The sequence below is a fragment of the Bos indicus genome, chromosome 28 (assembly GCF_029378745.1).
Source record: "Bos indicus isolate NIAB-ARS_2022 breed Sahiwal x Tharparkar chromosome 28, NIAB-ARS_B.indTharparkar_mat_pri_1.0, whole genome shotgun sequence".
Lineage (NCBI taxonomy): Eukaryota > Metazoa > Chordata > Mammalia > Artiodactyla > Bovidae > Bos > Bos indicus.
Genome location: NC_091787.1, coordinates 7,279,668 through 7,306,169, shown reverse-complemented (window position 1 = coordinate 7,306,169; position 26,502 = coordinate 7,279,668). Strand labels below are relative to the sequence as shown.

The following is a 26,502-nucleotide window of genomic DNA, read 5'->3' as shown; positions in this document are numbered from 1 at the left end:
GCCATCTATGGGGTCACACAGTCGGACACGACTGAAGCGACTTAGCAGCAGTATACTTATATATATATATATATATATGTATAATTATTATAGTCATCCTAGTAGGTATGAAGTGGTGCCTTGCTTTTGACTTGCTTTTCCCTAATGTTTAGTGATGCTGAGTATCTTCTCATGTGCTTACTGACCATTTGTATATCTTCATTGGAGAAATGTTTGTTCAAGTCCCCTTTGCTTCTTTTAATTAGTTATTTTTATCTTTTTAATATTGAGTGTTAGGAGTTCTTTATGTATTCTGATTATGAGATCCTTGTCAGCAATGTGAGTCTTAAATATTTTCTCCCGTTTTGGGGACTTCCCTGGTGGTCCAGTGGTTAAGACTGTGCATCTACCACAAAGGGTGCAGGTTTGAACCCTGCTTGGGGGACTAGATCTCTCATGTTGTGCAGTGTGGTCAAGAAAAATATGTTTTTCTCCCATTCTCTAGGTTGTAGTTTTTACTTTCTTGATAGTGTACTTTGGTGCACAAAATTTTTGATTTTGATGAAGTTCGACTTACTGTATTTTCTTTTGTGTCTCATGCTTTTGCTATCATTGTCAAATTCAAGTCATGAAGATTTACTCTCATCTTTTAAAACTTTTAAGATTTTTTTGCTCGTATATTGAGGCATCTGATCCATTCTGAGCTAATTTTTGTGTATGGCATAAGATAGGGTTTGAACTTCATTTTTTGCATGTTGTCCCAGGACTATTTGATAAAGAGACTGATCTTTGCCAACTGAATGTGCTTGGCATTCTTGTCAAAAATTAATTGATCATAAATATTTGGGTTTATTTCTGGATCTCATTGCCATTCCATTGGTCTATATGTCAATCCTCATGCCAGTACCACACTGTTTTAATTATAGCTTTGAAGTAAGTTTTAAAATCAGGAAGTGTGAGTCTTCTGATTTTGTTTTTCAAGATTGTTTTGGCTATTTGGGTCTTTTGAAATTCCATAAGAATTTGAAGATTAGTTTTTTCAAATCTGAAAAAAATAAAGGCTATTGCAGTTTTGATAGGAACTGGCTTGAATCCATATATCACTTTGGATAGTACTGATATCTTAAACAATGTTAAATCTTGCAATCCATGAACATATGATATCCCTCCATTTACTTAGGTCTCTAACTTTTTTTGGGCAATGTTTATAGTTTTAAACGTACAAGTCTTTCACATCCTTGGTTAAATTTACTTCTAGGTATTTTATTTATTTATTGGTGCCATTGGTAGATGGGCTTGCTTTCTAGATTTCTCTCATGGGTTTTTTATTGCAGAAATCAGAACACAGTTGATTTCTGTGTGTTGATCTTGTACCCTGCAACTTTGTTGAATTCATTTGTTAGCTCTAGTACCTTTTCTGTGAATTCTTTAGAATTTTATGTGTATAGGACCATGTCATCTGAAAATAGAGATAGTTTTAGTTTTTCCTTTCCAATTTAGACATCTTTTCTTTTTTCTTGTCCAGTTGCTTTGGCTTGAAATTCCATTACAATGTTGAACAGCAGTGGCAAAGCCAGTGATCCTTGTCTTATTCCTGATCTTAGGAAGCAAGTTTTCAGTCTTTCACCATTAGGCATGATGTTAACCATGAGTTTTTCATAAATAATGTTCATTGTATTGAGGAAGTTTCTTTCTATCCCTAGTTTTCTTAGTGTTTTGTTTTTTTTTTTTTTAAATCATGAAAGGATGTTAGATTTTGTGAAATTCTTTCTCTGCATCGATTGGGATGATCACGTGCATTTTCTCCTTTGTTCTATTAATGTGATATATCACATTGATTATTTCTCTTATGTTGAATTATCCTTGTATTCCAAAGGTTAATTTCACTTGTTCATAGCGTATAATCCTTTTAATGTATTGTTGGACTTGGTTCACTAGTATTTTGTGAGGATTTTTGAATGAATATCATAGGGGATATTGATCTATTCTTGTGATACCTTTATCTTACTTTGGTACCAGAATAATTCTGGCCTAATAGAAAAAGTTAAGGTGTATTCTTATTTTGTCTATTTATAGGAAGAGCTTGGTAAAGACTGGTATTTGTCAAATGTTTGGTAGACTACAGCTCTGAAGCCATTCTTGTCCTGGACTTTTCTTTGCTGAGAGGTTTTTTTTATTACTTAATTCAACCTCTGTTGAGATTTTCTATTCCTTTTTGAGTTGATGAAGGTAATTGTGTGTTTATAAGAATGTGTCTTTTCTCCTAAGCATTCTAAGGTTTTTGCTCTTATATTTAGGTTTCTAACCTGCTTATTTAACTTATATGCAGAATACATCATGAGAAATGCTAGGCTGGATGAACCACAAGCTGGAATCAACATTGCCAGGAGAAATATCAATAACCTCAGATATGCAGATGACACCATCCTTATGGCAGAAAGTGAAGAAGAACTAAAGAGCCTTTTGATGAAAGTGAAAGAGGAGAGTGAAAAAGTTGGCTTAAAGCTCAACATTCAGAAAACTAAGATCATGGCATCTGGTCCCATCACTTCATGGCAAATAGATGGGGAAACAGTGGAGACAGTGGCTGACTTTATTTTTGGGGGCTCCAAAATCACTGCAGATGGTGATTGCAGCCATAAAACATGAAATTAAAAGACAATTACTCCTTGGAAGGAGAGTTATGACCAACCTAGACAGCGTATTAAAAAGCAGAGATATTACTTTGTCAGCAAAGGTCCATCTAGTCAAGGCTATGGTTTTTCCAGTGGTCATGTATGGATGTGAGAGTTGGACTGTGAAGAAAGCTGAGTGCAGAAGAATTGATGCTTTTGAACTGTGATATTGGAGAAGACTCTTGAGAGTCCCTTGGACTGCAAGGGGATCCAACCAGTCCATCCTAAAGGAGATCAGTTCTGGGTGTTCATTGGAAGGACTGATGCTGAAGCTGAAACTCCAATACTTTGGCCACCTGATGCGAAGAGCTGACTCATTTGAAAAGACCCTGATGCTGGGAGGGATTGGGGGCAGGAGGAGAAGGGGACGACAGAGGATGAGATGGCTGGATGGCATCACTGACATGATGGACATGAATTTGAGTAAACTCTGGGAGTTGGTGATGGACAGGGAGGCCTGGCGTGCTGCGATTCATGGGTCGCAAAGTGTCGGACATGACTGAGTGACTGAACTGAACTGAACTGAAGCTCACTAGTAATGTTCCACCCTGTCATTTCTGATTTTAGTTGAGTTTCCTCTCTCTTTTTTTGTCTTTGTCAGTCTAGCTAAAGATCTGTTAACACTATTGATCTTAAAAAACACAACACCAATTTTTAGTTTTGTTGATTCTATCGCTTTTATATTCTCTATTTTATTTATTGCTTCCCTGGTGGCTCAGTGGTAAAGAATCCACCTGCCAATGCAAGAGATGCAGGTTGATCCCTGGGTCAGGAATATCCCCTGGAGAAGGAAATGGCAACCTATTCCAGTCTTCTTGCCTGGGAAATTCCATGGATAGAGGAGCTTGGTGGGCTGAAGTTCAGGGGCTTGCAAGAGAGTCAGATACAACTTAGTGACTAAACAATAAATAACAATTTTACTTATTTTCACTGTAATAGTTATTATTCCTTCCTTCCATTAGCTTTGGGTTTAGTTTCCCTTCTTTATATTTTCCCCTTCTGACTAAAGTGAGGTTATTGACTTGAGATCTTTTTCTTTTTTTAATGAATGAATGTGCAGCTATAAATTTCCCTCTGAGCATTGCCTTTGCAGCATCCCAAAAGTTCTGGTATGGTATTTTTTGTTTTTATTTGTTTCTAAGTGTTTGCTAATTTCCTTTGTGGTCTCTTTTTTCATGCATTGGTTGCTTGGGCATGTGTTGTTTAATTCCCACAAATTTGTGAGTTTTTAAGTTTCTTTCTGTTATTGATTTCTTGTTTCATTCCACTGTGGTCAGAAAGGATAGTTTGTACGATTTCAATCTTTTAAATTTATGGAGACTTTTTTGTGGCCTAGTATGTGGTCTGTCCAATGGACCATGTGCATTGGGGAAGAACGTGTATTCTACTATTGCTAGGTGGAGTGACTGTATTTGGAGACAAGACAAAAAAAACCTATCATTGACTTTAATTAGAAAGCCATATCAGAAGGAAACTTATGTAGAAAATGTTTAGTCTACAGGGCTTTCATGCTTATTGAAGTCTTTGAAAGTCTCAGCAGACTTTTCTTCCAAAAGGGCCATAGACAGAATCACTCAGCAGAGAAGTCTGTCCTAAGAGCCTTTCTCTCTGAGCAGTCTCCCCACAGGCAAGTCCTGGGGGACAAGGCAATGTGCTTGGCCCCTCCCAGCCATATGGTCTTGTGAAAGTCCCTTGATAATTACTTAATGAAGCCATAGAACATTCTGCAGGTTGTAAGTCACTTTCACAAACATATCCTTGACGATGCTGGGGACCAGGTTTCACTGCAGTCTATGTATGATGATGGATTTTAGCAGTTGGCACTTAAGAAGCAGATGCCCGCTCATTGTCCCTGACCTCAGAATGCTGTCACTCATCACCTACTTGGAAGTCCCGGTCAGATTTTCTGTAAGTGACCTCTTGGCATCTGAAATCCTAGCACCATTTGTCCTGCATGGGAAAAGATGGCAGACCGTGGGTTATCCTCTAAGGTTTTATAGAAACACCAAGCAAAATACAACAGAAAAAAGCCTAGAATTCACTAGAATTTCATTTCACTCAATACTCATTAGCAAGAGACAATAAAGGATCTGAGAGAATATGTAGCTGAGACTGCTGAACAGTAACTTAGCATTTTTCACTCTGCTAAAAAAAGACAGGAAATTAAATGTTAGAAAATATAAGAAAATCCAGGCCAAAGTAATGTGTTAATGCTTTTGATGCAATAATACCAGGTCTGGGGGCAGCTAAATGTCCAAATGTGCTCTGGACTTTAAATCAGTGCTAATGGTAAGATTGTATTTAAAAAAATTAAGCTTTAGAGAAAGACGCCAGATCCACCCTAAATGGTGATTGCATGCAATAAAAGATTGAAGAAAGTCATCAGGCTGTAGGTAGACAAGTATGTGCTCAGTCACGTCCGCCTCTTTGTAATCCCATGGACTGTAAGCCACCAGGCTCCTCTGTTCATGGGATTTTCCAGGCAAGAATACTGGAGTGGGTTGCCATTTCCTTCTCCAGGGAATCTTCCCAACCTGGGGATCAAATCCACATCTCTTGTGTCTCCTGCATTGGCAGGCAGGTTCTTTACCTCTGTACTATCAGGGAAGCCCAGGTGAATAAGTACATGTCTAATCTAAACGGTATCATTTTAAACATTAGTGATTATTATGTAGTGATTAGTTCGCATGAATATTTTACATAAACAAAATAAAAAAATAGAAATAGCCTAATTGGTTGGAAAGATGTGCTCATCAAAAGCCCACAGTAAATGTGGCAAATGCTTGCGCACACACTCACACATGAGGTTCTTGAGGAAATCCAACATCTCAAGCAGTACCATTCAGCAGGGCTATCTACATGGTATAGATATTTTGCAAAATCCTTGATAAGTGCCAGGCTGTCAGCATCCCCACAAGGCTGCCCGCTCTGCACACTCCAGATTACGAACGCAGGTACATCATACATGGAGTTTTCTCACTAACGGGATGAAATCAGCTAACAGGGAGTGAGGAGTGAATGCAAGTGCATCTGCTTGGTGTAACTGAGTTTGCAGTCCCCATAAATGAAGGTACCACGAAAGAGTGGTCAGGGGCATAAAAAACATCAAACTCTAATCCCTGATAATGTATCATGTGTGTGTTGAAAAAGACCACCACAGTGATATAACAACAGCATTTCTTTCTTTATACCTAAATTTTCCCCTCATAGGCACTGCTGTATGTGCACACAAGCACGGCCTTTGACTCTTGTCTGTCCCTAGCCTCTGAGATTCCCCACGTCATTAGCATAGCGTAGATTCCTAAAAAATACTAGGGGCCAGCGGGTCTCTTGTGGAGTTACTATTAATAGATGGGGTATAAACACCGGGAACTCCTGAAATTTCCATCAGGAGATTTTTTTTTTAAGTTCTTCTAATTTTTTTCTTATTTCAGAGTCCCTTCTTCTGGGTGCCTGTCATTCTCAGAGAGGAAGTGCCTGGAAGCTCCCTCCAGCCCTTTTTCATGAGATTGCTGGGCCTGTGGCTCCCTCTGGGCTCCCTGTCATGTGTCAGAGGCCACACTCGTACTGCCACTGCTGCCGGAGTACACATGCACTCCTTGCTGGCTTGTGGCTCCATGGGTATTCCTCATTTTTTACAGAAAACCTATGAGAAAAAATCTAGTTTTAACAGAAAACCTATGAGAAAAAACTTCACATTTTTTTTGGTTGTTGAGAGTTAAAATTTACAATACATCATAATACATTGCATTCATAAGATTTCATTTGTTATGATTCTAGTAACACACTTTTTGATAATTTAGAGATTTACCTTAGCTGAAGTTTAGCACCATTCTAACTCGAGAAAATGACTTTCTCAAGATTTTGACGATGCTAAAATATATAAGAAATATGTAAGACAAATACTATTCTTTAAAAATTTTTTTAAATGTATTTTAAGCGCTGTGAAAAACTTTAAAACCCTCTTTGTTTATATATTGTGGGTGTATTTCTTATGAATCATTCTCATCCATTCTTTAAAGCAGTTTGATCAAGGAGTCCTGCTTGGCCATAATGAGCCCAGATTCAAGAAATGTGAGTACCAGAAAGTCAAAACAAACAAACAACCCCCAAATAAAAGTCCAATTTTTCTTTGAGTATTCTACTTTTCTCCCACATATTATTCAGAGTTCTTGAACTCAAGCAACAGAATTGCATCTTGCTGTCTTAAACAGAATAGGATTTTTTGGAAGGCTCTTTGGGACTGTATGTATCCAAAGGACCTGTTTGGAAAAAGGAGGAATGGGAGAGACCTGGGGACTGACCGGTCAGCAAGCCTTTCTCGGGCTGTTCCTCGGGGTCTGGCCAAGCCCTGGGAGACTGCAGCCCACTGGCCAAGTTCAGTTCTCTCCCTCTCCCTCTCCACTGGATGCTGGCATCTGAGATGGAGACTCTGCTCCCTTCAGCTCCTGCAACAATAGCAAAAGGCTGCTTCCAACAAGGACCAGATGCTGGGCAGCCAAAACCAAGCCAACCACCCCACGAATGCCCTTTATACTTGTAAGACTTTGGCAAAGACATTTTAAATCATTTTGTGAGGCAACCATTTCATAAACCACTCGACTGACATATAATTCACATATCATAAAATTTACCTGTTTGATGTATACAATTTATGAAATGTTGACATATTTGTAAGACTGTACAACTACAACCACATTCTAGTTTTAGAATAAATCATTTATATTCAAAACTGAAGATAAAGAACTCCATGCCATATATCATTGGCTAGGTCTGGAAACACCCTTGTTCTATGGAGGTAGGTCTCTAACCACAGCTTCCTATCTCTGCATTCTCTTTATCCGTGACAGCCCAGGTAAGGATAAGCTCCGGATCTGCACTGCAGCTGGATTCCTATGTCCACATCCTGAGAGGGAAGGGCTGGAGTGGTGGAGCCCCCATATCCTCTTTGTGCCTTCCATCTTCGTTTTACTTTTATATTCCTTCAAGGAGCAAAGGTAGAAGAATTCCTTAGTTCTTTCCAGACCGTCCTCCAGAGGGCAGACAATCCCCCCAGTGGGAGCAAAAATGGAGCCTGTTTCCCAAAGCCACCCCACGGTTCCATCAGGAAGAACCCCTTCCCAAGAGTTTCTGTTCATGGATCCTTCCTTGGTTTGTCGCAGCTCATCCCAGTTCTTGAAATCTGCGTAGTAGGGGTGGAGAGGGTGGAACGAGTTGTAGTTTGTATTCTTTCTAGAAAAAAAAAAAATCTCTCAAATCCTCCAACCCCCACCCCAACTCATGTTTATAATGTTCTGGAAGAAACACTAACCTCTCCTGAAAGGTTTAACCTTTTAATTTCACATATATTAATCTTCATAGTCTTTTTTTTACTGGAGTAAATGATACATAATATAAAATGTACCATTTGGACCATTTCTAAGTTCAGTGGCATTAAGTGCATTCACATTGTGGAACAACCATTATCTATCACCTTCAACCTCCAGAACTTTTGAATAATCTTACAAAGCTGAAATTCTGTACCCATTGAACAATGACTCCTCATTCCTGGTCCCTAAGAACCACCACTCTCCTTTCTGTCTCTCTGAGTCTGACTATGCTAGGTACCTCATATTAGTGAAATCAGTTAATATTTGTCCTATGTGACTGGCTTTTTTCATTAGTATAATGTCTTCAAGGTTCATCCAACTTGTAACCTGTATCAGAATTTCATTCCCTTTTGAAGGCTGAATAATACTCCACTACATGTATTTACCATATGTAGCCATTCATCCATTGATGCACACCTGGGCTGCTTCTACCCCTTAGCGACTGTGAATAATGCAGCTCTGATGATAGGCTTACAAATATCTCTTTCAGGCCCTACTCTCACATCTTTTGGGTCTTCATAGTCTTTTATGCCCATGGAAGAATAAGGTAAATCTGTCATGTGTATGGTTTCCCAGGTTTTCACATTATGGCTTACACAGGAAATGTTTGGCTGTGTAACTGGAGGGGTTGGGAGCCCAGGAAGTCATGGAGGTGACTCCTAGGGGCTCACAGCACACAAGGGAGACATGGGCAGGCAGCCCTGTCCTAGACAGCGACACGCTCCAGGTTCTGACCCCATGTACCAGTGAGAGAGTCATTTCCTAGGCAGGTTGATAGGGAGTCTAGGGGTCCCCAAGGAGAGAGGGGTCTGGAATTCTCAAGGAAGAAGAAAGGACAAACTTTTTTTATTTTTCCACATTCCTTAGGATTATATAACAATAATGTATCCTGCCTAAGGACAGTCTTTGGATTCAACCTTCCGTTATCTTAAAATGTAAATTATGGGAGTAGACCTGGTCTTTACAAGGATGTATCTTGCCTGAGGACAGGGTTATCTTAAAATGTAAATTATGGGAGTAGGTCTGATGAGGTCTTTACAACCTCCAGACATTCTTTGGGTTATATAACTTCGTTGTTAACATTAGCAAGCGGGTACTCTTTCTGCCCCCTTCTGATGCCTATGTCAGAAGCTTTCTCTATCTCCTTTATACTTTAATAAAACTTAATTACACAAAAGCTCTGAGCGATCAAGCCTCGTCTCTGGCCCCGGATTGAATTCTTCTCCTCCAGGGGCCAAGAATCCTGGTGTCTTCGCATGATTCAACAACAACCTTTCACCAGCGGTCCCCAACTTTTTTGGCACCAGGGACTGATTTCTTGGAAGACAATTCTTCCATGGACTGGGGAAGGAGGATGGTTTCAGAATGATTCAAGCATTACATTTATTGTGCACTTTATTTCAATTATTATTATATCAGCTCCACTTCAGATCATCAGGCATTAGAATCTCGAGGTCGGGGACCCCGGTGTAGATGCTGTATGTGTGGGTGGCGGGACAAGGTATTCCAAAGAGGCTGTCATCTCCTCTCCATTTATACCAACCAGAGTTTTTGGCCTCCTTAATCAATAGAAATTGACTAGAGGCCAGAGGGAAGCAGGGACAAACAACAGGTTCTCTTGCTTGTTGGCTCCCTGAGGTTGGGCAAGCTTGTTCCTTACACAGGGTGAAGGAAGGAGTATGTCCAGGGGTTGGGCCAGAGGAGTAGCTTCGATGGTTTGCCCACCCCTTAGACCAACCTGGATAGCATATTCAAAAGCAGAGACATTACTTTGCCAACAAAGGTCCGTCTAGTAAAGGCTATGGTTTTTCCTGTGGTCATGTATGGATGTGAGAGTTGGACTGTGAAGAAGGCTGAGCGCCGAAGAATGGATGCTTTTAAACTGTGGTGTTGGAGAAGACTCTTGAGAGTCCCTTGGACTGCAAGGAGATCCAACCAGTCCATTCTGAAGGAGATCAGCCCTGGGATTTCTTTGGAAGGAATGATGCTAAAGCTGCAACTCCAGTACTTTGGCCACCTCATGCGAAGAGTTGACTCATTGGAAAAGACTCTGATGCTGGGAGGGATTGGGGGCAGGAGGAGAAGGGGACGACAGAGGATGAGATGGCTGGATGGCATCACTGACTCGATGGACATGAGTTTGAGTGAATTCCGGGAGTTGGTGATGGACAGGGCGGCCTGGCGTGCTGCGATTCATGGGGTCGCAAAGAGTCGGACACGACTGAAGGACTGATCTGATCTGATCTAGGCAGAGCTTGAACTGCACCTTGGACTGCAACCAGTCAATCCTAAAGGAAATCAGTCCTGAATATTCACTGGAAGGACTGATGCTGAAGCTGAAACTCAAATACTTTGGCTACCTGATGCAAAGAACTGACTCCTTGGAAAATACCCTGATGCTGGGAAAGATTGAAGGCAGGAGGAGAAGGAGACGACAGAGGATGAGATAGTTGGATGGCATCACCGACTAAAAGGACATGAGTCTGAGCAAGCTCCGGGAGTTGGTGATGGACAGGGAGGCCTGGCGTGCTACAGTCCACGGGGTCACAAAGAGACAGACACGACTGAGAGACTGAATGGAATTGAATTAGGAGGTGCTGTGTGAGGGGTCATGTGCAGTACCCTGCTTTTCCTCCTGACATGATACTTTTGCTTCAGGCTCTTCAAAAATGGCAATTGGGATTTTTTGGTTTATTGTGTATCCTCTGTCATAATTTGCCCTAACTGTGCATGTGCACAGTTATTTTTAGTCCCATACAGGTTTTTTGTGGTTGTTGTTGCTGGAGGAGAGGTTTGTCCAGGTGCAGGCACTTCAGCAAAAGGTCTCAAGTCCAAGCCTGCCTCATGGTTCACATGCCCTAGAGAACATGGCCTTCTGTGGCCGGAGGATGAGAGATGCAAGACCTCAGAGCCCCTGGCTGCAGCGGCCTGGAACAGTGATACACATGTTACATTAAATTCCTTCTAGAATCAGGCAGAAGTCAGGTGTGGGAGCAAAGCTGAAAAGACCAGGTCAATTTAGGGACTGAGGCTGCCACTCTGGGGCGCAAGTGCAAGGAAGCCGAGGGACTGGGTTGCATAGGACAGGGAGGCAGAAGCCATACCAGAGATGCAGAGAGGGGGAGGCAGGCACCCCTGGAGAGGGGCGGGTCCGGGAGGAGGATAGGAGGAAACTCTGCCTCGAGACACTTCCTTCCAGGGCTGGACCTTTGCCCTGCATTTCACTTTTGTGAAAGCAAAGTGTGTTAGTTATTCAGTTGTGTCTGACTCTTTGTGATCCCATGGACTCCAGCCCATCAGGCTCCTCTGTTCACAGAATTCTCCAGGCAAGAATAATGGAGTGGGCTGCTATGCCCTACTCCAGGGGATCTTCCCAACTCAGGGATGGGACCCAGGTCTTCTGCATTGCAGGCAGTTGTTTTTTTTTTTTTTTTTTTTTTTTTTTACCGTCTGAGCCACCAGGGAAGTTGTGAAAGCAACTCTTATCTGCATTAAGAACTTTCTTCCCTTGAAGTGGCAGGCTGGCTTTCTGTGCTTTGAGGGTGCAGGAGGATGGGGCTTGCTGGGAGAAGAATATCAGGTGAGGAAGCCAGAAAGTCGGATCTACCTAGTGGGAAAGGAACAAAGATGCCACCAAGACAGCACAAAATGCTTCTTTTTTAAATAGTTTATTCATCTGTTTGGCCAAACAGGTAATGGAAACTGAGAATAATAATTTGCTAAAAAGTTTAGGTCATGAGTACTCCTTTCCCCTAGGAAACAAAAGACTCCATGGTTACAGAGTGCACCATTGGGTTATGACAACATTTCAAAATAAGGTTTCCATTTCGATATGTAACAATGTAAACTTCAAAAATAGTAAACTCTAACCCCCTCATCCCTCTTTACAGATCTATCACAGATAGAATTTTCTGGCAGACCTATAATGTGGAAGTAAACAGCCTGGTGCTTAAAAGTTTCATAAAAAGGTTTGCAGATTCAGTAAATAATTTTTCGGTCTTAGTCAGGAAGTAAAAGCAACCAGCGATTCATCTTCTGCGGACTCTGCCTCACATACACACCGAGACCTGTGTTCTGTGACACTGGTCATCAGCTTTGCCATTTTTGTACGTACAGACATATATATATAGTATTTTGTTTGTTTCTAAAGATTTCTACATCTAAATGATAAGACGGCGCCAGTGACTTATAATGTCACCTCGCTTCACATAGGTAAAGACAAAAATTCTGTAGAAGGCACTGTAATTTCTCTTGCACGATCTTACACAGACATGTGAGGGCAAGCCAGCTGGGGCTAAGACTTAACTTCCCCTTTCTGTTACCCAGCTTGGCCTGTCCTCCTCTAATCATCACCCCCAGGTTAGCCACAGTCGACGGTTTTCCAAGTCCATTTTCCTTTTCTGCTCCAGCTCTTCATGTCCCATCTACCCACCCATCCAGAAATCCATTTATCCCAATTAATTCAGAGCGATCTTTTGGTTCATTGAAATCCCTTAAAATTAAGAGTGCAGCTCTGGTATAAAACAAAATATGACCTACCATCGCTGAGAAATAATCACAGTGTGCAATGTAATTTTCAGTTGCAAAGATTTGAAACATCTGCCCTGCCATGTCGAGAACACCTGTCATCCCAAGCAATCTAGGCAAGGATCATTTTAAGCTGCTTTACATTCATGTAAAAAGAGCGGAGAGGTTCTTCTTTTCTCTCCCATATTGAATCAGTACCCTTAAGTGAAAGATCTGATGTGAAAAAAGTGCAAGCAAGTTGGACATGCCAATAAATACCATATAACTTACCGCAGATTACCAAAACTGTACAGGTATGTACACCTCACTGAGGTTCCCCCTGTCAGGAAGAGATTCCGAACCCCCCTCGTGAGCGGTTGCCGCAGAGTCCTAGGGCAGATGGTCAGCGGGCGAAGGAAGGCCGGGCCCTTCTGCTCTTGCTCTGAAGCCCCAAGCCCAGGTCCGCTCCACCCTCAGCCGCCTCCTCCTTCTTCCTCACTTTGAGGCGAGTGAGCAGCTTAATCAACCAGACGTCCCACTCCTCAGGCAGGAGGAGGAGGAGGAAGCCCAGGCCGATGATGATGATGGCAATTACCCGGACGCCGTTGAAAACGATCTTACTGGTGTAATGATCAACCACTGCAGGAGACAGAGAACGGAGGTTACCCAGGGGCCGACAGGCCTGGGCAATCAGGAGGTGGGGGACCCCGCCAGGCCAGGGCCTGGGGCAGCCCTTTCTGCGGGGTGGACGCTGTGCTGCCTTGACCAGGTAGGCAGAGCTGCCTCCAGCAAACCCCCCTTTAGAAACGCTGGCTGGTGGGAGCGGCCAAACTGACTTGACCTGGCACCTTAGTTTGGACATCGATTTGTCTGAGAGACAAAACAAAACACGAGGGGCACTTAGAGACGTGTGTGTGTGTATACATGTGTGTGTGTGCTCAGTTGCTCAGTGCGTCTGACTCTTTGCGACCCCCCTGGACTGTAACTGTCCAGGCTCCTCTGTCCATGGAATCCTCCAGGCAAGAATGCTGGAGTGGATTGCCACTTCCTACTCCAGGGGATCTTCCTGACCCAGGGATCGAACCTGTGTTTCTTCCATTTCCTGCATTGGCAGACAGGTTTTTTTTTTTTTTTTTTTTTTGACCACTAGTGCCATCTGGGAAGCCCTGTATATATACTGGTTGGCCAAAAAGTTCATTTGGGTTTCTCATATGCTCTCCTGGAAAAACCCCAGTGAATTTTCAGCCAATCCAGTATATACCAAAATTGATTGTGGCCACCTCTGGGATGCCAGGACAATTACAATGTTATTCTCTTCTTTCTATTATTGGTGCTTTTCACATTTTAAAAAGATTATTTTTATATTTTTGGCTGCACCCCACAGCATGTGGGATCCCAGCTCCCCAACCAGGGATCAAATCCGTGCCCCCTGCATTAGAAGTGCAGAGTCTTAACCACTGGACTATCGGGTAAGTCCCATATTTTTATGTTCTAAAGACCAAACTCAACCTGGTTCTTTGAAAGTAATAGATACAAACTTTTACTCCACTCCAGGGTATTATTAACATGAGGCTCTAATGCCACCTATGTCATCACTGATTATGAACATTTATTAAAGGCCCAAGAAGCTCATTTCTGACCGATGAGATGAGGGAACAAAATGAGAACAGGATTCACATCAGTTCATACAAATCTGGATCATCATTCTCTTCATAACTAAAGATCAAAAGCGTTCCAAAGTTGGTTTTCTTTTCCTTTTTTTGCTTTCTTTTTCTCTTTTCTCAACTAAATCAAACAAAGCAAATTTGGAGGCAGGCCTCCACATAAAATGGTTGTCTGAGGAGGCCTTACAAATAGCTGAGAAAAGAAGAGAAGTGAAAGGCAAAGGAGGAAAGGAAAGATATACCCATCTGAATGTAGAGTTCCAAAGAATAGCAAGGAGAGATAAGAAAGCCTTCCTTAGCATATTTCCAATGCAATTTTTGCATATTTTCCAATGCAAAGAAATAGATGAAAACAATAGAATGGGAAACACTAGAGATCTCGTCAAGAAAATTAGAGATACCAAGGGAACATTTCATGCAAAGATGGGCACAATAAAAGACAGAAATGGTAAGGACCTAACAGAAGCAGAAGATATTATGAAGAAATGGCAAGAATACAAAGAAGAACTGTACAAAAAAGATTTTAATGACCCAGATAACCACGATGGTGTGATCATTCACCTAGAGCCGGATATCCTGGAATGCAAAATCAAGTGGGCATTAGGAAGCATCAGTACGAACAAAGCTAGTGGAGGTGATGGAATTCCAGGTGAACTGTTTCAAATCCTAAAAGATGATGCTGTGAAAATGCTGCACTCAATATGCCAGCAAATTTGGAAAACTCAGCAGTGGGTACAGGACTGGAAAAATTCAGTTTTCATTCCAATCCCAAAGAAAGGCAATGCCAGAGAATGCTCAAACTACTGCACAATTGCACTCATCTCACATGCTAGCAAAGTAATGCTCAAAATTCTCCAAGCTAAGCTTCAACAGTACGTGAACTGAGAACTTCCAGATGTTCAAGCTGGATTTAGAAAAGGCAGAACAAGAGACCAAATTGGATCCACTGGATCATAGAAAAAGCAAGAGTTCCAGAAAAATATCTGCTTTATTGACTACACTGAAGCCTTTGACTGTGTGGATCACTGTTGTGGAAAATTCTTAAAGAGAAGGGAATACCAGACTAGCTTACTTGCCTCCTGAGAAATCTATATGCAGGTCAAGAAGCAACAGTTAGAACCAGACATGGAACAACAGACTGGTTGCAAATTGGGAAAGGAGTACATCAAGGCTGTATACTGTCACCCTGCTTATTTAACTTACATGCTGAGTACATCATGCAAAATGTTGGGCTGGATGAAGCACAAGCTTTAATCAATATTTCTGGGAGAAATATCAATAATCTCAGACATGCAGGTGATACCACCCTTATGGCAGAAAGCAAAGAGCCTCTTAATGAAAGTGAAAGAGGAGAGTGAAAAAAGCTGGTTTAAAACTCAACATTCAAAAAACTAAGATCATGGCATCTGGTCCAATCACTTCATGGCAAATAGGTGTGGAAACAATGGAAACAGAGAGTTTATTTCCTTGGGCTCCGAAATCACTGCAGATGGTGATTGCAGCCATGAAATTAAAAGACACTTGCTCCATGGAGCAACCTAGGAGCTCTGACTGACCTAGACAGCATATTAAAAAGCAGAGACATTACTTTGCCAAGGTCCATCTAGTCAAAGCTATCATTTTTCCAGTAGTCATGAATGGATGTGAGACCATAAAGAAAGCTGAGCATAAAGAAGAATTGATGCTTTTGAACTGTGGTGTTGGAGAAGGCTCTTGAGAGTCCCTTGGACTGCAAGAAGATCCAACCAGTCCATCCTAAAGGAAATCAGTCCTGAATATTCATTGGAAGGACTGATGCTGAAGCTGAAACTCCAATACTTTGGCCACCTGATGCAAAGAACTGACTCCTTGGAAAACACCCTGATGCTGGGAAAGATTGAAGGCAGGAGGAGAAGGGGATGACAGAGGATGAGATGGTTGGATGGCATCAACGACTCAATGGCCATGAGTTTGAATAAACTCTGGGAATTGGTGATGGACAGGGAGGCCTGGCGTGCTGCAGTCCATGGGGTCACAAAGAGTCGGACACAGCTGAGCCACTGAACTGAACTGAACTCCACACAAGGGAGAATCAGATTGTTTTTTTTTGAAAAACTCAGTTTGTGAAAGAGTTTCTTGTGACTTGTACGTGCAGCTTTTGAAGCCTGCCGTGCTGGCCCTCCCTCTGCATCCCCTACCCTGCCGTGTCTGCCCCACGAGGGGGCTGCTCTGTCATCCCACTTCCTGTTCCTCCAGTCCTCCTGCCCCATCCCCTTCTTCCTGCACTTCTCGCCTCCATCTAGAGGCTGGGCATAGAGGTAAAAGGCAAACCTGAGAAAAACATTTTGTTAGCAGTTCTTTTGTGGAATTAAAGCACCTCTTTTATCTTCCTCTAATTTGGAAACATTAATTTTTAATACCAGCAGAACAGCCTGTTAATTTACAAATGAAAGAAAGTGAAAGTGTTAGTTGCTCAGTCGTGTCTGACTCCTTACAACCCCATGGACTGTAGCCCACTAGGCTCCTCTGTCTATAGAGTTCTCCAGGCAAGACTACTGGAGTGAGTTGCCATTTCCTTCTCCAGAGGATCTTCCTGACCCAGGGATCAAACCCAGGTCTCCTGCATGGCAGGTGGATTCTTTACAGTGAGCCATCAGAGCCAGTCAGCCAGTCCCACGAGCTATGCTAGAGAGAGTGTCAGAAAGCCCAGCAAGGGCTCTGCTCTGACAGGTCGGAGAACCACAGACTCCTCTGCTCCTCCTCCCCTGGAGAACTGACTGTTATTGCTTCCTCTGATACACTGCTGACCTTCTTACATTGCAGAGGATTCTGATTAACCTCTCACACACTGGCTGCATGATACAGTTCTTATTCTTGGAATGAGAATGCTCTGTGACTCTAAAGACACACTAAGATGCAGTGGGGGTATGTTGATGAGTCATTTTTCTGAAGCCTGTGGTGTGTGGACACAGACAAGCTGGACCACTTTTCTACCAGCTCTCCAGCTGCTTAGGGGCTTCCTGCCTTTGGAAGTTCTGCCTCATAAATCATTTCATGTGGTCCTCCTATGAACCAAGGTGATGACTCAGGGACAACCTTCATTTTTAGGGGATAAGTAAGGGCCCAGAGAGGTTATGAGAGGGGACTGGTCACCCTCCCTCTGGGCAGGTGCCAGGCCAAAGGAGTCTGGGACCAGGGTAAGACATATATAGACCGTATGGAATGCAACGCAAGGAAGACCTCTGGAAGTTGACTGTGGTTTTACCTATGCTTCCAGGCTTATTATCACCAGACTGAACAGGATATGGGGTTGCCATTCCCTGGGAGCCTAGTCCTCTAATGGCCCAGAAGTGGGCAGGTCGGGAGATGGCTTTGGCAGGAGCTGTGCCAAGGTCAAGGGGGTGAGTGCTCTGGGAAGTGACTCACAAACAGATTCTACAGGGAGGTCAGGTATGACTTAGGGAGATTCTGGGAGGAAAACCCAAAGTTCATAGCAGCATGAGCCAGGAAAAGGAAGGAGGTGAGGGGGAGGTGATGGCGCGCTTTAGAAGAACCGACTGAGTGTGCTTGTGAGTCCCCAGTGACAAACAGAGCCGGGTCCTGAGCAGCTGGATGAAGGGCTCTCTTCTGGGACTCCGGGAGCAAGGTCTACACTTCTATAGTTGTGGACGCGTCTCTATTTCATGCCTGCCACACCCTGAGCTAACATTCTCTTCTAGAAAGCTCCTTATGAAAACTAAAAAACTTTTTTTCTGCTACCTATTCGTCTCTACTGATTAATAATATTAATGATATTCATCTCTGATCTCCACACTGGCTCAAACAAAGATGATTTTAGACTTTCTGTACCTTGGTGTTATATGTGAAAATCAATCCACTCTGAAGAAAATACTGCATGTGTCACAAACGTCAACATTTTACCCAAGTGGTTTCTTTCTATACAGGAGGTTAAACCTGTACACTGTACCAGGCAAGCAAGAATATATGTGAGTATGTGTGTGCATGTGTGTGCTTGTGTGTGCGTTTATAAACAGATACAGAGAGCCATAGAAGTTTACCTGCATTCACAGGTACGCTGAGGACGATTCCAAGAGACATCAGAGTGGGATATGTAACAGCAATTCCAAAATTTAATACAATATTGAATGCTGAAATAAAGAATAAAAAGATAGGTGTTATGCATGACCAGCCCTGACCTTCTGTCCTTTCTGGCCTATCAACCTCAGCTTCTCTGGGAAGGCTGGAGTCTAGGTGTTTCACTCTTTATTCTGACTTGGGTTCCTGCAAGGGCTCCAGGACTGGGGATTAGGGCCAAACAACCTGATTACTTAGGCCTCTTCTCTTCCTTGAGCTCTGAAGAAGAAGAAAGAAATTTTAAAAAGCTAACCAGTGAGAAGGCACTAGAAAAGAGGATGAGACTATCCTACTTATCTGACTAACTTTGCTTTTTTCTGTTGCTGGCAGTGATTCTGGGATGACTATGGTCAGGAGCTTTGGGATGCACATTTTAGATAGAAATGGGTGAGGCTCCTCCTTGGATGCTTCCCTGCCTAGGACCAGCCTTATAGCAATTACTGGTGGTGAGGATGATGATGATAATGAAGTAATGGGGATGGTGACACAAATAGTGGTAATATTTACTGAACATCATCAGGCAGTGTTCTAAGAGCTCTGTGTGGATTATTAACCAACTCTAAGCTTGTACTGCTTGCTGCACGACAGGCCAATAATTGAAAGGTCAGTTGCTGGAGCAAGGAATAACAACTTTATTCATAAAGCTGGCAAACTGAGAAGATTGTGAGTTCATGTCCCAAAGAACCATCCAGTCTGGGTTAGAATTCAGGCTCCTTTTGTACTAAAAGGGGAGAGAGTAGAGTCGAACACTTCCTGGTTCCCGTCAGTCTCCAGAGAGGATGTGTTAATTTCTTCCTCTCTACAGTCATTCACAAGTAGGTCTAGTCAGGTTATTTCCTGTGAGCTAAACAAAGGTATTTTAGCTTAATGCACATTACTTGGGGAGCATTATGTATAATTTAAGCTTGTAGGCATCATCCTTTTAGTGATAAACTTGTAATAGAATACAGAAGTTTCTTCCCTATTATATTATTAATCTACCAATTTCTAACCAGCCCTATATTCAATGGAAGGACTGATGCTGAAGCCAATACTTTGGCCACTGGATGTGGAGAACCAACTCATTGGAAAAGACCCTGATTCTGGGAAGGATGGAGGGCAGAAAAAAGAGGGGGGCGACAGAGGATGAGATGGTTGGATGGCATCACTGGCTCAATGGATATGAGTTTGAACAAACTCGGGGAGACAGTGAAGGACAGGGAAGCCTGGCGTGCTGCAGTCCATGGGGTTGCAAAGAGTTGGACATGACTTGGCGACTGAACAAGAACAAGCAGCCCTATAAGTAATGTACTGTTATTACCCTTAGCTCCTGGTTCTCTGCTCAGAGCAGCCATGACCATGGTTACTACCACAGCGACCCTAGTCCTGGAATTAGAACTAGTGTCGTCATTACAAAGGCTTTCCTTTTTGCGACACAATGACCTAGAAAACCGTGAAGAACTTGAGGATAATAATAGACTTGCTTTTCTCCTTCAGGGCATGGGTTTCTGGATCCCACTGTCAGTCCCTGCTTTCTGGGGATTCTGGCAGGGTAGTCGCCACTTACTCAATAAGAGGACTGAAAATCCACAAAGGTTTCCCCATGGAATGTCATCAAAAGAGCTCCAGTATTCCACTTTGGTAAAGTAGAGGATGACAGGAATACAGGTGATGAACAGGATGTTAAACACACCCAGAATGGAGAGAAATAAGGCGGCTTCTCCAAACTTAGCACTGCCGAGGAGGAGCTTGAACAGGACCTGCCGGAGAGAGCAGAGGGGGGGGGGGTGACAGTCTGCCTTGGGCTCCAACGTGCCAGGGAGAAGCGAGTGCCCTTGGTAAGCTGGGGCTGGACCACGGGGCCAACGGCCACGTGACGGTAAATTCCACCTCACGTGGCCTTCAGTGAAGGGCAGCAGGGTTCCTCCATGCTCAGTAATGTGGCGATGGAGAGTTACTCCTCGGGTACACAGAGAGCATTTTCAGGAATCATGGGTTTTCACACCACGCTTGATTCCTCCGTGCTGTATCCATGACACCACATCGCAGCCTCGTGGCATTGAAGATGAGAAAGCCACATAAATTAGAAGTCACTCCAATTAGAAGTATCTGCCATGATTGCATGGGCTTCCAAGTGGTGCTAGTGGTAAAGAACCCGCCTGCCATGCAGGAGACCTCAGAGACCCGGGTTTGATCCCTGGGCTGGGAAGATCCCCAGGAGGAGGGCATGGCAACCCACTCCAGTATTCATGCCTGGAGAATCCCATGGACAGAGGAGCCTGGAGGGCTATGGTCCATAGGGTTGCAAAGAGTCAGACTTGATTGACGCGACTTATTACGCACGCAAGCCACGATTACACATTCCTTTCGGGAACCCCTAACATTCATCCCTGAACAGTTTGAAAACCACTGCCCCACCCCCCAAAAAGGGATCTGGCTACAAAGACATTTCCTATAAACCAAATGGAGAGGTTTTACAACACTCACAGCTTACCTCTGCTCCAGTCCACCACCCACATTCCAGACACGGCATGGGGTTTTAGTGGAACACTCCCGATGGATTTCTTGCCCCTGTTTGTACACATCTCAGATGCATGAAAAGCCAGGAAAGGGACAAAGGTGGCTGGAGAAGGCGGGAAGCTGAGCTCCCAGGGACAGCAGGGCCCCGTCCAGCCTCCGTGTTAACTACATTGTTCACAGTTACAGAACTGATGGTCCAGTTTCAGCCTCTGCTTTGTTCCTCCTTCTTCCTCTTCCAGTCATTTCACATCTCTTTGGGGTATCTCTGGACATTTCTGGGCAGGAAGCATGCAAAGGGAAATGAAGTCAAGTCCTTTTACCCTTCTGCCCACCAGCCTGTCTGGATAAAGATCAGCCAGTGGAGGAGTTGGAAATGTAAGTCTAAATCAGAATATTTGTATTCGTGGTGGACGGAGTATCTATCCACTCTGCTTCCCATTAGCATGCAGCTCATTGAAGAGAGCAGAGTAGTTAAGTATTTTCTGTATTTGGACAGTGGCTCTGGAGTCACGAATGGGGCTAGACTATCGCATCCTCTGGGTGAGATGTATTCCTCATGGGCTGTGTTTCTCTCTCTGAGGGCAAAGGGCAGGGAGCTGATGAAGATAAGAGGGTACAGTTGGGATTTCCCTGGTGGTCCAGTGGTTAAGACTCCGAGCTTCCAATGCAGGGTTGGGGGGTACAAGTTTGATCCCTAGTCAGGGAACTAAGATATCACAAGCCTCAGGCCAAAGCCAAAAAAAAAAAGAAAAGGTATAGTTATTTCATTTTACACACACATAAATGTGTTCCTCCCCATGCTGGAAAAGTTCCTTTTCTTAGAACTTTCTATAGTCATTTATTTTCTCTGTCTGACTATCTGGATCCACAAAAGGCCATTAAGTCTCAAAGCTACCATGTAATTTTTCATTGAATCCACCAGGTCAGTTTTCCAACATGGAGACCAGAAAATATTTGCATTCTTGACTAGGGATCTGAAGAGAAGGGGAAGCAAAGTGGGAGAGCCGTTGAGAAGTGTGATGGAGCAGAGAGGGTGAGAGATAAGTGTGGGGGGAATCACTGTCTTCTCGAGACGTGCAGTTCGCACACACACACCTCCAATGGTTCCCAGCATTTTGTCAAAAATATTTTATAATTCCATATGATAGTACTGTGCTTTTATTTATTTAGTCTAAAGCAATACTTGAAATGCACATGGATTCATGTTGAATCCTGGTGGCCTCAAAAACCATGTGATAAAAGATTTCAAAGCTGCAGGAGATATTTCAATTTTCATGTCTAATCTTATGGGAAATTATCTGACCAAACACAGAAGCAGGCAGTTAGGGCCCCCGATCCTTCTCTGTGTGTGGGTGCTAAGTCTCAGACCTGTCAGACTCTTTGTGACCCCATGGAATGTAGCCCACCAGGCTCCTCTGTCCATGGGATAAGGCAAGAATACTGGAGTGGGTTGCTACACCCTCCTCCAGGGGATCTTCCCTACCCAGAGATCAAACCCACATCTCTCATATCTCCTGCATCGGCAGGCTGGTTCTTTATTACTAGCATCACCTGGGAAGCCCAATCCTCCCTTGTTGGGCCAAATAAGGAAGTCACTCATTGAATTCAGTTGATCCACCTATCCTTCCACCCCTTTTATCCCAAATGTTGCCAATGTATGGCCATCGATGGAAACGTCTGGAAAGCCAGAGCCAAGAGCTGCTGCACATCTCCACATTGTCAGGCTCGCTGTGCCCAGTGCTCCTCTTCAAGCACCAGCTCCAACCACGGTTCCCTCAAAGCACCGAGCCAGCCAGGCCAGGAAAGCCCAGAGGGCCCGCTCCCTGCGCCTACCTTGTAGAGGGCGGACATGGATGCCGAGCCCACCACCAGGGCTATGCCAATGACGGAGTGGCTGTGGAAGCCATCCGCGTAGGTCATCATCACGATCCCAGCGATGGCGAGGATGGCAGCCACGATCTGGATGGAAGGAAGACAGGGCAGTCAGAGCAGTGGCGAGGAATCGGAGGGGCCCCTACGTGCCAACAGGGGTAGAAATGTCTGCAAGCGTGCCGTGGAGAGCGGCAGGGCTCCCTTTTAGTCCTTCGGAGACCATGCAAAGGCTGCTTTCCTGTCTGAATATTTGTCCCTGCTTGGAAGGGGGCACTCGGCAAAGCCTGGGGTGAACCAAGGACCGGAAACGGTTGACTGCAAGGAGCAGAGCTGCGACTCGGCATCATGTCGGGGGAGGGGCGGCCATGTGATTCCTGGGGCCGCCAGAGGCGGGTGGTCACAGTCACAACGACAGGTTCTTCCGTCATGACTATGGCCTGTTCACGACCCCCTCTTAGCTCCTTCCCAACTTTCTGGAGGTGCCTCTCAGGATCCCGCTTTTATGTATTTCACATCTCAACACAGAGTGACCACGACCACGGATCGTAGCCCTCTTTTACACACAAGCAGTAGAACCTTCTGGAAGGGCATATGTCACTGGCCCATCAGGGCTACATACAGTGTCTTAACCCTGGCCCTGCAGTTCCTTTCCTCAGCTACTGGAGGGCCCACCACTCCAGCCCCCCTGCTCCCACCCCTGCCCCCGCCCCCAGCCCTGTTCTCCTCCAAACTCCTCAGGTGGAATAAGGGCTCCAGGGATCTTTACACATTCCTGTCGTGCAAAATCAAATCGTCAGAGTGCACAGGAGAGAAACTTACTTGGGATAACATTTCCTAAAGGAGAAATGCTTTAGCAGTGAGTAAGTACCCGTTATAACCAGAGGTGGTCCTGGAGCTACATAAAGGTCGCTGCCTGGCAAGTTGGGGGTGGGTGGAGGCGGCTGCTGGAGGCAGAACAAACGCGGGGGGTGCAAGTTCTGACAACTGGATTTACTGGAGTTTTCTTTCTCTTACAGACTGTTCAAATGACCTCTGCTCTCTGCAAAAATATCGGGTGGCTAACATTTACTGAGTGATCAGGGAATAAGTTGTTTTCTGTACTTTCTCATTTAATCCTCAGACTAGGTAGATATTACTATTTATTTCATTTTATAGACATGGGCACTTAATCTCAGTAACTTGCTGAAAGTCATAGAGCTGGGATACACATTTCAGGTTTAACTGCAAAGTCAGTGTTTCTATATATAAATAGAAGGTAGGATTCACCTCTGAAGCCATTGCCATTTCTACTCTGATATCTGAAGTGAGGTTTCCTGCAGGGTTGAACCGTGTTGTATTTAGGTTGGTGAAAAGCACTGTGTCAGGGCTCAGCAGTTTGAGCTGTAGTGCATTCCCCAGGCAGTGTAAAGACACACGCGCCCTCACACAGGGGCCCTCACACACCTGCCCTCACACAGGGGCCCCCGAGAGAGCAGGTGGTCATCCTTTCTTGGAGAAGTGCCAGCCCTGCTCTGTTCACCAGCTCTTTCTGGTTTAGTGCTTCCCTTTTTATCACTCATCATCATGTAATGCGTGTGTTTTATATTCAAATGCTACATGCACTGTGTATGGCTCTTCACTAAGACAGAAGACGAGGTACAAGAACAGTAAGGGACCATCCCCCCCAGGAGAACAGGGATAAGTGAAAAAGCAGGCAAGGCAAGGGGTGTGGCTCTGCTTCAGAGGACCCACACAGTGCAAAAATGCAGCACGGGACAGTTGGACCTGGCTAGGCAGCTGGGTAAACAGAGAACCAACTAGAAAACGAAGGAAATGGGGGGTAGGGGACGGGGAAGAACACAGCTCCACTCCAGGTGACGTGGCACATCTCCAAAGGCACCTGAGTCTTTCCAAACATAAAGATTGAATTTAAGGAAGTGAAGGGGAACCAGGGTTATTCTTCCCCGAAGATTTAGAGGGCAGATTTCAGACCTCCTTATTCTCCTTTCTCTATTGATCAAATCATAAAGAGATAAAAGCTTCCATCTGAGCTGTGCTATGCAGAAGAGCTGAGGGGAGGGGCAAGAAATAGAGAGTGTGGGTGGCCACTGGCTTCCCGGTCAATATTTGCCAAGTCCAGACCAGCGAGTTCATTCTGGCAGATGGCACGGGGACAGTGCTCACCCCCTAGCTGCTCACATCCAGAGCCTCTCCTCTTGGAGGTCCTTTCCATGAGTCATAGGTTTAAGCAACTCGATTCCAGGGCATACTGTCTGGGCATCGGCAGCTCCCTGGGACTCCCGACCCTGAACCTGGGCCCTGACCTCCATGCCAGAGGGGAAGCTGGTGGTTTTCCTTGCGTCTGATATCCCTGAAAGCAGAGCAGAGTTGAAACATACACTACGGATCTCAGAGGAAGACCTGAGCATCCTTCCCCAAGCCTGAAATTCCTTTGACGATGCCAGATCTCTTTAAAAAAAATAAGCGCGGAGTTCACACTTTATACTCTAAAATATCTGGCTTTTGGTTTACACGTGGAACTGTTTCCCAGCCTATTTCCTGTTGTAGGAGGAACTCTCCAGTAAGGCTGGTCCTGTGTGTTCTGTGGTTTCACACAGTCCTCATCTTCTAGATCCCAGCCTCCTTGGGGGAGAATGCTGAGTCTCAGGATGGAATAAAGTGGATATCCCTACTTCCCCTCACCCCTGCTTTCTCACCCTTTCCTGTTGCATCCCCAGTGTATCACACTGAACAAAGACTTGGGGATCCAGACATATGGCTGGCAGTGGCCTGAGACCAAGAGGAGGGGAGCCGCCATCTCTACTCTGGGAAAAATGAGCTGGAGAAGAGGAATAAGCATGGACGTGGGAGACCCTGAGGCCAGCATGTCACCATTTAACCTCCTGATGATGGTACTGCCTGTGTGGTTATAGCCTGCCCCACCCCCAGGGCTCTGGATTCAGGGCTCCAGCAGCACCCTGATGCACCCGTACCCCCACAGCCACACTGCTCCCCATCAGATGTCAGGCCGAGAGGAAAGGGGCACCATGGAAGGGACGAGGCAGGGGCAGCCCTTGGTGGAGTCTGCATGCCTCTCAGACCAGCACTGCTTCCCACTCCTGCTAGAGATGTGATGGGCTGCATGCCCTCTGCCAAACAGAGCTTCGTTTGTGATGGGTTTTAGATTTGTACAGTTTGGAGACGTTTAAAAAAGGGAAGGGACGGGATAATTTTTACAGATATTTCCCTCAGCCTTTCCCTCCTAAGTCCTGCACCGCCCTCACCGATGCCAAGAGAGCCTGGAGGAATTAGCAGACCCTCTAGTTCACCCTGCTTGTTTCAGAGGCTGGAAAGGCATCTGGACCCTGAGCCCCCCACCCCATGCTCCCCCACGCTCTGTGTGCCCTGTGCCCTTCCCCAGCTGTGCTCGGGTGGCGGAGGACAACCTCCCAAACAGAAGGTGGAGTCGAGGTCAGCGCTAGGAGTTACTGTTCAGGGGTGGCACTGAACCAAAGGCTGCAAGTGGGCAAATTATGGAAAACATCAGCTGGGGTCAGACTGAGGTGGAAAAGGTCCTCTTGGACCTCTTGGAAAAGGTCCAGGCTCCCCAGGATCATGCTGCTGGGGTTTGAGGCCCCTCGGATGATCCCTTAGCTGCCCTCCTTGCTGCTTCTCCAGTCCTCCTGGTTTGCACTCTAGCTGGAGTGGGTGGTTCTGAACAGCTAAGAATGCCATCTGCCCTCCCCTCCGAGATGTGGACTGGGGGTGCCATGGCCTTTATCCAGCCGCTGACCACAGCTGGGTGGGCTCTGGCTTAGGAGGGGCCGTCTCTCCTATCTCCAGCAT

General features: G+C 44.7%; 1 protein-coding gene across 2 annotated transcripts in view; it reads right to left on the bottom strand.

The window, feature by feature from the left end:
* Positions 1 to 11,675: 11,675 nt before the first annotated feature.
* Positions 11,676 to 26,502, bottom strand: part of SLC35F3 (solute carrier family 35 member F3) — a 426,863-nt gene continuing 412,036 nt past the window's right edge. For both annotated transcript variants that reach the window (XM_070781798.1, XM_019954272.2), the window contains 4 exons: positions 22,639 to 22,764; positions 19,853 to 20,045; positions 18,231 to 18,320; positions 11,676 to 13,168 (listed from right to left, as the gene is read on the bottom strand). In XM_070781798.1, the coding sequence (XP_070637899.1) occupies positions 12,933 to 13,168; positions 18,231 to 18,320; positions 19,853 to 20,045; positions 22,639 to 22,764 (645 nt within the window). In that variant the 3' untranslated portion in view covers positions 11,676 to 12,932. The remainder of the gene's footprint in view (positions 13,169 to 18,230; positions 18,321 to 19,852; positions 20,046 to 22,638; positions 22,765 to 26,502) is intronic.